General features: G+C 38.4%; 1 protein-coding gene across 1 annotated transcript; it reads right to left on the bottom strand.

The window, feature by feature from the left end:
• Positions 1-8: 8 nt before the first annotated feature.
• On the bottom strand, positions 9-4,081 carry LOC103461741 (UDP-glucuronosyltransferase-like). The gene is made up of 5 exons (XM_081604546.1): positions 3,106-4,081; positions 2,309-2,440; positions 1,911-1,998; positions 1,598-1,817; positions 9-416 (listed from the first exon to the last, which is right to left on the bottom strand). The coding sequence occupies exons 1-5, from the start codon at positions 3,964-3,966 to the stop codon at positions 134-136; spliced, it is 1,584 nt and encodes a 527-aa protein (XP_081460672.1). The 5' UTR covers positions 3,967-4,081; the 3' UTR covers positions 9-133.
• Between the last annotated feature and the right edge of the window lie 6,264 nt (positions 4,082-10,345).

Genomic DNA, 10,345 nt, shown 5'->3' with positions numbered 1-10,345 from the left:
TCAAACAATAAGTTTTATCAATTTTATTCAGATTAATTACAAAAAAAAGTGTATTCTGGCAAATCACACATGTTTACAGTACACCAGACATAACTTCACAGCAGTGTTCAAACTATTTACTTCATGGCAGACACTACTCAGATTTTTTCTTTGCACCTCTCTTCCCGCAACACTTGCGAGTGCAAAACAAACAGGACTTCAGAGTCACCCACAAAACGGCGACAAAAACAAAAAGTAAAAAGCCGATAACATCCAGGCTGTGGTACTGAAACCAGTTCAAGTCATGTGCAGCCACCCTTAGATGTGATGCTCCCTTGTGTCTCATTACAAACTCAGACCAGAAAACAGCCAGGTCCAAAGGCTCAACAGGGCGGTCCAGATGGATCTGAGACAGCTCCACCATGCGCTCTTTGTATCTACAGAAAAGACATAATAGTTACAACTGGGTAATATAACAGTAAGTTTCAGATTAAACTGTGTGCCACATGCTGGCTAATTGTAAAAACATGTAGTATGTAGCATACAAAGATATTAGGAAAAGGACAACACAAATTAAATAAATTAAACTAGTGTGTTAATCAGCAAGAGAATTGTGTAATCGAACAAAAATTATCAGTATTTGTGTAGAAAAGTCCTTATGAAATGTCACTGGAATTGACAAAGCAGGACAGCTGAGTACTGTAGACTTGCCTACACAGGTCAGGAAGTTTTATCACGCAACAAAGTACAAACATAGACAGGATGACTGATTCAGTACGCAATGTTCGGGTAAAAGTATCATACTTTTCTTGAGTTCTCAGTTCTTTACTTTCCTTTAGGCATGAAATATAAAAGTTAATTGTGATTTTGTTTTGAAGGATGAAAGGAAGGTCGAATGAATGAATGACTAAAATAAATAAACAAACAAATAAACATTGAAAGAATGGAGGTAGGACACAGAGACAGGAAAGAAGGGGTGATTTCAAGAAAGCTAAGAAAGAAAGGAAATTGAGGCAGGGCACCAGAAAAGATTGAAACAAATAAGAAAAGAAGCAAGCAAGTGAAACATGTAAAAGAAAGAGATTGAGGTTGGAAGAATGAACAAACACCATGACAGAAATGAAGGAAGAACAAAAAGGGTAGAAGAAAGGAAAAAAATAAGAAAAAGGAATGTGGAACTGCAATGGCTGACAAAACTGTAAGTGCAAACCACCCAATAATTTGTAACACCCAACAGAAGCCAGATCTTTACATCTCCTGACATTTTATCCTTGGAAAAATATGAGGATAAATTAATTACTTCTGATGTGATACTGGTGTAAAATGTTTGTACTATAAAGTTAAATTCAAACTGTTAAGACATTTTTCATTTGTTTGGGGATTGTCAAAGTCCATTCTCTAATAAGCTGGTGTTGATCACTAGCTATCTTAATCTGCTTTTCTGAAAAAAAAAAGAGCGAGCTTGCTGAGGTCTTCTGATGGAGAGATTCAGATTATTTAGGTTCCAGGCAACACTTCTTAAAAAAACATTTCACTAAATACAAATATCTCTGCATAAAATGTTGTCCATAAACCATTACTCATTAGTTTTTAGTAAGTTATAGTTGAAGTTTCTTACCCTTTGTCATAGATAACCTTTTTCAGTCCATCTACCAATGTTTCTGTTGTCATATCAAATATATTGAGCTTCACAGCAACACCACGAGAAACCATTCGGTGCACGTTGTCTCCCTGATCGCCGAAGAGTGGAAACATCAACATGGGAACGCCATTACAGACACCTTCATAAATACCATGACTTCCGCCATGAGTCATGAAGACTTTAGCTTTGGGGTGAGCTGTAGAGAAAAAGAAACACATTTAGTTCAACTTGTCCCCAAATTCAATACCATGAGATGTTTTTTCTTGAATACATGTGTCATTAAACACACCTAGAAGATCGTTCTGAGGTAACCATTTCATAAGTTTAACGTTCTTGGGTACATCTTTGGGTATTTCACCTGTGTACCTCCAAATCACCTGGAATAAGAATCAGACCAGATCATCAGTACATTCAAACTGCTTTGGTACTGAATGATCAGTTTGGCACGTGGGCAGCAAAGTAGATAACAAAGTCCATCAGTTCAACTGGATTCAACCTGCAGGATATGTGCTGTGGGTTAAAAAGAAGGGCAATGTGCTTGTTTTTTTTTTTTGTAATCATAAAACTTATCAGCATCTTTATCAAGAAGAAAAAAAACTGTCTTTTAAAACCCATTGATTGGGACTGAACCTTAAAGTGTACATAGATTAAACCAATGAAAATCGATAGGGACACAGTATTACTTACCCTCTGAGGAATTTGTCGGAAGGCATCAAAGAACTGCTTGGCTTTAGCTTCAGGCATGTCGGACACCATTGAGCCCAGCGTAAAGACAATGAAGCCATCGTCTCCTGAAGCATCTACAAATTCCTTCAGGTCCTGCAAAAAAGTTGGAAAGGCAAAAAATAACTGCAAGAAAACTAAAGCAAAATCCAGTGTAAATAAATTGCATGTGTAAAAACTGCATCTATTTTAATAATATCTTAATAGAATTTACCTCTTTAACATTGTTAGCAACTACCAGCCATAAAGCCATTTAAATCTGCAAGCATAACCGTCTCTGTGCCTATACAAACAAAACTATTGTTTTTGCAAATTACTTGATCCCTGTTGACACAGCAGGGCCCCACACCTCCTTTCCTGGAACTTTTTGGACATAACCCTGAAATCTGGATTACATTGCTCTCAAAGTGTAGTGCATGAGAAGGTAAATTAATTCTACCACAAACAATTCTTGAAACAATGAACCATATCTACAGAACCATGTGTATCATGCTTTCTGTGACACTTCATTTTTGATAATTTCCCAGGAAATAGTGTATTATACAAAACCTTATGCAGATTCAAACATTACTTTATGACTGTCTCCATAGCTCATAAAACTAGTTAATAAGGAAAAACACTAAAATTAATATTTTGGTCTTCAAAGTTTCACAGCTTTGACTTCCTTAAACTCAGAGATTGTGTTGAACAAATCTGCCTTAAGTGAATCCAGATGGGACACATTCTTTATTTTTTCTCTACACATAAATCGTCATACTCACAGCTGGAAGAGGAGCCGTCTTTGCACAGTTGATCCCACCTATTAGAACCATGTTTGGCATGAGAGGTTTGGGCCAGTCAAAAACAAAGTCATATCTGAGGAGCCAGATAGCTCCTTCACTTATTAGTTCTTTGTATGACATGCCATCTTGGATGCGCTTGCTAACCAGCTCATCAAAGTGTTGGTACAAGACCGTGCATATGTATGACTCCAAAAAAGACATCATCATGTTTTTAACCCTTTCTGGGAAGCTCATACGGTCTGTGTTACCAGAGAAAAACTTAGGAACATAGGAAACAGGAGAGGGACACTTGTTAGCTTTGATATCCAGCTCACAGGGAAGCCCACGCAGAAAGTACACAGCAGGAATGGAAAAAATACGAGCTAGGATAGAACCACAGGGAAGGAAGGGATCTGTAAGCACAATATCAAATCCCTCTCTCCCAAGTTCAGTTATCAAAGGCTCATTGTCCAGTAAAGCCTCGCAGCCCTCAGACTGTAGAGACGTAAACTTCACCAAACGGTCCACATTCACAAATAAATCTGCTAATCCTGGCTGCTGGTCAAACAGTCCTTCCCTGAGCTTGTTGAAGTTCTTATCCAGTTCAGCTTGAGTATACGGCACTTTGTAGACCTCCGTCTTGTAGCTGTCAGAACCTTGGATCAACATGCTGCTTTCAGGCACCAGCACCGTGACCTCGTGACCTCTGCGGCCGAGCTCCTTCACCAGAATCTTCATGCTGAGCCAGTGGCTGCCGTCCACGGGCATAACCAGCACCTTCTCCCCCTGAACTTGTCCCAGACGAAGGCAGCATAGCCAAGCCAGCAGCCCCGTTAGAGGAAACCACACTCTGCTTCTCATTGCCTCCTCGCTGTGCTGCAAGCTGAGCTTTGTGTGGGAGCAGGTCCTGCCTGTTGTGGAGGGGTGGTTTTCAGAGCCGGAGTGAGAGTGTGTGTTTAAATTCTGTAGGAAGTGCGGGCTGCATTTTAAGTCAGGCTGTTATATAATAACAGGAAGACAGAGCAGATTCCCAACGCTTTGCATGGAAAGCATTAGCACTCAGTGTGTCATCAGTTAATCATTGTTTTACATGACTTTGCTGTTCACTTTGAAAGTCTTAATGGGCTTAATTAAAGGGATGTACCCTTTAATTAAGCCCATTAAGATGTTTGTTTTAATGTCTTTTTATTGCATGACTTTCTGCTGCATGTGTGGTGAAAGGTTATGAAATTAATATGTATAATAACTTGCAAGTCATCGCGTGACTGCATGTACTGACTGTAGATTTGAGCAAAGTCCTCTCTGTTTACTTTACATGTTCCCTCCCTCTGGAAAACAGACAAACTCGTGCCTCACAGGCTTTGTAGAAAGAGGTGGCGTGCAAAGCCTGTTGTAATAGGAAACCAACTCCCCTCTGTAAAGAGGAAGTTGATACTATCAAACCAGTAATTCCTGGCATTAGCATTGGTTACAACTTGTTTTAGCCCACTGAACTGATTTATGTAAGTAACTGATACATTTGTTTAAACCAAAACTCAATCGAATACTAAGAGAGAAAATCTTTGAGTTCTGTTTTTGTGTTTTCATTTCCCTTAATGTCAAAAGTAAGCAGATCTGTTGTGCAATATATCTTAATATATAATCTAAAGACAAAGCAGGAAATAGTTCTGTGGCAGAAGTTTGAACCCTGTGAGAGTTCATTCTTTTACCTCTGCCACCTGCGTGACAATTTTTGGCAGCCGAGCCGATCCTGTTGGGACAGTTTGTACTTTTGAGCGGGACAGACAACTTTTGCAGTCCATGCAAACTGTCATCATCAGTTAGTCTTTTCTCCAGTATTCATATGGTCTCATTACGTGCAGAATCTCCAAAAGATTAATATCATCCTGGTTCAAATATATTGGCTGAGATATAAAAATACCAATACAGTCTCATGACTTTTTTTTTTTAAAGCCTTTCGTGGAAACAATGCAATTATTGGACATTAATATTCTTTTGCTGCTTTCATTTTTTACTGTAAAATTTCTGTTTTCCGACAGGCAACACATATCTGTCTATATGATCAGCCAATACATCATGATTTAAACAAAACAATTGTATTTAATTAATATGTGAGGAATATATTCTGTTTATTGCACTATTGGAAAATGTTTTTACTTTTTTGTTGTGCTGATATTGCTCACCTTAGTGCTGATTTACTATGAATTTCATCCATGAGGGACATTTAAAGGATTGATATAATCTGTTGTTTTGTAATGTACTGTAACTTATTGTGTTGTGTTTCTGTTTTGTAACTTTACTCACTTAAGCACCTCACAAGGCTTTTTATGGAATTAGGTTAAAACTGCATAAAAATGATTAGAATAAACAAGAAAGAGGATGATGCAATGTGGAGATGGTGAAAATACCTCTGTTGCAAGTTTTTACTCTTTGGAGACGATGCTGAAATGTTTTAGTAGAAATAGCATAAATTTACACGTGGAACATCTTCAAGATTCAAGAGACTTTATTGTCATTCACATCACGTGTTACATGTGGTGGAACTAAATTGAGAGTCACGGCCCCAGTTACATCCAAATATAAAGTATAAAATATAAAAACTAGCTACAAGATCAAATTGTTATAAATAGGAAAAATATTTACAAATATATAAAAATAAGAAGTAGAAAAATGAAATGTATATTAATAGGAATGTACAAAATGGATGAAGTATGAATAATGTAGCAGCATGGGAAGATAAATTTAGCAGTGCAACATTTTAAGTGTCCGAGTGTAAAGTGCAAATACAGTGTCATTGGGGGGGTTAGGGGTTGAAGTGACCAAGTTATTGTTAGGGACAGTGCAGTGAGAGAGACTGAGAGGAGTTTGAGAGTCTCACAGCTTCTGGTATGAAGCTGTTTCTCAGTCTGGTTGTCCTGCATTTGATGCTCCGCAGCCTCCTGCCTGAGGGTATAGCGGGACAAAAAGTGAGTGTGCTGGGTGAGAGGGGTCCTTTATGATGCAGGAGGCCCTTTTCCTGCATCTGGAGGTGTAGATGTCTGTGGTGGTGGGGAGGTTGACTCCAACAGTCCTCTATGCAGCCTTCACTACTCTCTGCAGAGCTTTCCTGTCTGCAGCAGAGCAGCTACCGTACCACACGTTGATGCTGGAGCAAAGCACGCTCTCCACCACACATCTGTAGAAGGAGGTGAGGACTGAGCTCCCCAGTCCTGCATGCTTCAGCCGCCTGAGGAAGTAGAGCCGCTGATTCGCCTTCCTGACCAGAACGGAAGTGTTGTTGCTCCAGGTGAGGTTGTTGCTCAGGTGCACACCCAAGTACCTGTAGCTGGAGACAACTTCCACCGCAGATCCTCCGACGAGCAGGGGGAGGTGGGCGTGTCTGCTCCGTCTGAAGTCCACAATCATCTCCTTCGTCTTCTTGACGTTGATGCAGAGGTTGTTTTCTCTGCACCAGCCCTCCAGGTGTTCCACCTCCTGTCTGTAGCTGGACTCATCACCGTTTGTGATGTTTCCAACCACTGCTGTATCGTCCGCAAACTTCACAATATGACAGCCAGGATGGAGAGGAGAGCAGTCATATGTGAGCAGCGTGAACAGGAGGGGACTCAGCACACAGCCCTGTGGAGAGCCAGTGCTGAGGACTGTGGTGGAGGAGGAGATGTTGTGGATCTTCACAGACTGCGGCCTGTTGGTCAGGAAGTCCAGGACCCAGTTGCAAAGTGAAGTGCTCAGTCCAAGTGAAGAAAGTTTATTTATTAGGGTCTGAGGGATTATTGTATTGAAAGCCGATGTGAAGTCCACAAACAGCAGACGGACGTAGGAGTCCTTCTGCTCCAGGTGGGTGAGAGCAGTGTGGACCACAGAAGAAATGGCATCTTCTGTGGAGCGGTTCTGCCTGTAGGCGTACTGGTGAGGGTCCACAGTGACGTCGATGGTGGCTTTGATGTGGGTCATTACCACATCAAAAGCTTCATACCAGAAGCTGTGAGACTCTCAAACTCCTCTCAGTCTCTCTCACTGCACTGTCCCTAACAATAACTTGGTCACTTCAACCCCTAACCCCCCCAATGACACTGTATTTGCACTTTACACTCGGACACTTAAAATGTTGCACTGCTAAATTTATCTTCCCATGCTGCTACATTATTCATACTTCATCCATTTTGTACATTCCTATTAATATACATTTCATTTTTCTACTTCTTGTTTTTATATATTTGTAAATATTTTTCCTATTTATAACAATTTGATCTATATGATCTCAGACAAATTAAGCTTGTTGAAATACAAGCTTAATTTGTATTAAGCTTGTATTAAGCTTGTATTAATAATAAACAATAAACACCAATATTGTTGTTTATTGTTTATAAACAACAATAAATAGTTGTTTATTTTTATTTTCTTTTAATCTGATTTCATTACAACAATAAATAGTTGTTTATTTTTATTTTCTTTTAATCTGATTTCATTACAGTTTCATGCAATATCTAACCATGATCATAGGGGAAACTGTTCAGTTCATAAGTCTACAAGGAGGTTTGAACCATCAGTGGTGTGCCACATGCCTCTCCTATGACATACAGTCCTTAGTGATATATAAAGATTAATGAAATCCAATAAAAGATTATTTTAAAAAAAAAATTCACTTGGAGTAGTTACGTAATTGACAGCTAAAAGGTTGTTTTGCCATCTCCATCCTGTTATATACATTCAGTCTAAAATATTTCAGCCTAATCAGCAGAAGAATGACGGGTTGAGCAAACACACCTTTTCTCTAAAAAGAGAGACTATGACCCAGTCTTTCCTTAACAGATACTACCAGCCCTTCTTTTGTACATTACTTGAATGTCCTGTTCAGTGCAAACATTCAGTATTATAAAGTGCAACTGTGTGAACTCAGCCCCACTGTCCTGACCTCTGGAAACACTGATTACTAGTAGGTGTGGACTGGATTTCTGCGATTTACACACAGAACACAATCATGCAGCCACTGGACTGAACTTTGCCTATAGTATTGCAAGAGTTAACCATCAAGTACAAAGTGAATACATATGATACAAATAATCAAGGATGTAATTTAAGTGAATATGTATGGGACCTCTGTAGAAAAGTCTGTGGCTCTTTCCACATGCATGTAACCTGAGGTGGTTTGTTTGAGAGCCTCTTATTAGACGTATTCCATCTGTTATGAAATTTGGAAATCGGTGCCAAGAGAAATTCAGGCTTCTTCCTGAAATATGCCATGGCGCTGTGGTGTTTGTAGCAAGTTCACATGATGAAATGTGCTGGAAAGTTCCAGCTGCAACTATAAGCACTGCAGGGATGAGAATTTTTTGAAAACCTTATGCAATGTTTTAGTTAGAAAAATATGAGGCTATTGCTGTATGATCGTCATCATTCTGAAGCCAAGTCGGATTAAAGAAGCATGGAGAAAACCACAGAACTGTCAAATGTAGCTGTCAATATACAGATTCTGCCACATGATGGCACCAAACACCAACAAAGCAGAAATTCTCAATTTTTTAAAAAATTTTCTCTTTCTTTTTGGTTTAGAACCATTTTGCTGAGCTTTACAAATGCATATAGGGAATAAGCCAAGAAACTCCGTGATGTGAAACCATTTGTTAGGGTCTTTGAGTTTGTACTGCTGGCTGAGGTCCAGCTCATGTGAAAGGTTGAGTCTGATCGTTTTCATGTGCAGTCATACTTATATCAGCAGTTCAGCAAAGACAGATAATGAAATTTGTTAGCTTAAGGATTGTTGTACTTTAGTTATATTAAAGAGTGATAAGACAATGTGTCAAAAGTAACTTTGTGTACTTTAAACCTTTATTCACTCTAATAGGTTATTTGTCAGATTAAATGTGAGTGAGTGATAAATTGACACTTTTATCTTGGCATTATCATATAACTGCAGTTATTGCGCTGGCCTTTGTTCGTCTTATCACTGTTTCTACAATAGATCTGGGTCAGTTAGTAGCGCAGAGTGACAAAGAAGATTTATTAGATATTTACAGATCTGAACACTGACATTGTTTTAATTTTACAGTTTTATACTATGTATTGCATGCTCTACCTTCATGCTTAGTTTGTTTGACTGATTTAACTACTTGATAGTTAAGTATCTGATGCAATAAATAAAATGTTTAAAATACATCATGTCTTCCTGTGTATAGGGTCAGTTATTTTTATTATTATTTTTTGTGTGCCTGCCTGAAGGTCATTTGTTTTTTGATTAATACTTAGTACATATTTTTATGAAAGCTAAAAGACAGATAAGACATTATCTTTCCTAACAGAAATTTATTGTGCAATAAATATTTTTTTTGAGTAAATGAGTGTAAATGTATTACACAGTGGTTATGTACATGTGGTTACATATCAAACTCAAGGACAATAACATAAAATTTGAAAAAAAATGGATATTCAGGGGGGCCACAATCTGTTGACAAAAAACCATCAGCAATGAACACCATAAATGTGGCATTTATGAGAGAGTGGCAAGAGGAAAGGTTTTGCTAAAATGCTTTGTACCAAAAAGCACTTAACATTAACCTGAACTCACAAATCCTATGGTAAAAGCAGCAGTGACAGCAGCATGCTGTGGCAATGAGGTAAGGCAAGGAAGTTGATCAGAGTTGATGGGACAGTAGATGGAGCTCATACAGGGGAAACCATGGAAGTATAAATGCTTGAAACCTTGTAAACTGAAGTTCAGAGACACTCTCAAAACAATCACACAGCTCAACTACTCAGCAAAGAATACAACCCATCACAACTTATACTTGTAAAGTAAAACGCTCAAGAGTTATAATTTTGGATCCTGTGTATAAATCAGTTTATAATTACACACTTGCTGTAAAGGTTTCTGCATGCTGTATATACAGTAACATATAGCCAAGTTAAAAGTAACTTGAAAATAGCATGCTTTTCATTAAGCTCACATTTCGTCATTAACAATGTTCTTAAGCACTTTGAATTGCCTTGTTGCTGAAAATGTGCTATATAAATTACCTTACCTTAATGTTTGATGTGCTGCTCTAATCTACAGTGTCATGTTTTCATCAACTTCAGTGGAAAATCTTCAGAAATAATGGAAATGTAAGTCTGTGTGTAATTACTCCATAGAACGTGTTTCACTTTGCGAAAAAAAAATAACTTTTCAATAATCCATTTATTTACTCTGTATATAGTTCATGTCTGTTGTGTGGTTGTAACCACACGGTGGAGCCAGAATCTA

Source organism: Poecilia reticulata, chromosome 2, assembly GCF_904066995.2.
Source record: "Poecilia reticulata chromosome 2, P_reticulata-male-v2, whole genome shotgun sequence".
Taxonomy (NCBI): domain Eukaryota; kingdom Metazoa; phylum Chordata; class Actinopteri; order Cyprinodontiformes; family Poeciliidae; genus Poecilia; species Poecilia reticulata.
This window is presented reverse-complemented; position numbering and strand designations above follow the sequence as displayed.